A 717-nucleotide genomic window follows, 5' to 3' on the forward strand; every position below is an offset into this window, starting at 1 on the left:
CCATCCCCTCTCCTACCAACCTTTCTCTATCGTCCTTATTTTTTTCCACCACCATCCCCCTTTCTATGCTTCCCAATACTTCCTTAACTTTCCTTTCTATCTCCCCCTCTCCCCCCTTTATCCCTTTTATCACTACATTTCTTTTCCTCTCCTCTCTCTCTCTCCGTTCACTCCTTCTCTCCAATCTTCTTATCCTTTCCATCCAAATTTCCTTTCCTTCTCCCTTCTCTACCTTCTCTCCCTCCCTCTCTTTTCTTCCCTCTCCTTTTCCTTCTCCTGCCACTACCTTCATTTTCCCCAATTCCCCTTCCAACTCTTTTAATCTCTCCAACATTTCCCCCTTTTCCCTCTGCCATTTTTCTTCTTTCACTCTTAACTCTTCTTTTACTTTCTCCATTTCCTTTCTCATCCATTCCTTTTGTCCCTCTGCTACCTCCTCTGCTCTTATCTCCTTACTCATTCCCTTCAAACCCTCTCTCATTTCTACCCTCATTTCCTTTAATTCCTTTAATTCCTCTAATATTTCCTTCATCTCTCCTCCCTCCCCTATTTTGACAGGTGATCTTAACGTCTTTTTGCTTCTTCTAAAAGTTTCTTCCATCTTCCTATCTTCCGATTCTCCCCCCTCCCCTTCCCTCTTCCTTTTCATGAACATCGCCAGCTCCCCCGTACTTCCCCTTCTATCCTTCTCCATCTTCATGATTCTTTCCGTCATCT

At 43.8% G+C, this 717-nt stretch overlaps 1 protein-coding gene across 1 annotated transcript in view; it reads right to left on the reverse strand.

Moving 5' to 3' along the window:
• The window catches only part of LOC108767466 (putative nuclease HARBI1), an 8,039-nt gene extending 7,324 nt beyond the window's left edge, over nucleotides 1-715 (reverse strand). The window contains exon 1 of the mRNA XM_018517378.1: nucleotides 287-715. Coding sequence (XP_018372880.1) covers nucleotides 287-715 — 429 coding nt within the window. The remainder of the gene's footprint in view (nucleotides 1-286) is intronic.
• Between the last annotated feature and the right edge of the window lie 2 nt (nucleotides 716-717).

This window comes from Trachymyrmex cornetzi, unplaced genomic scaffold (genome assembly GCF_001594075.2).
Source record: "Trachymyrmex cornetzi isolate Tcor2-1 unplaced genomic scaffold, Tcor1.1 scaffold681, whole genome shotgun sequence".
In the NCBI taxonomy this organism is placed as follows: domain Eukaryota; kingdom Metazoa; phylum Arthropoda; class Insecta; order Hymenoptera; family Formicidae; genus Trachymyrmex; species Trachymyrmex cornetzi.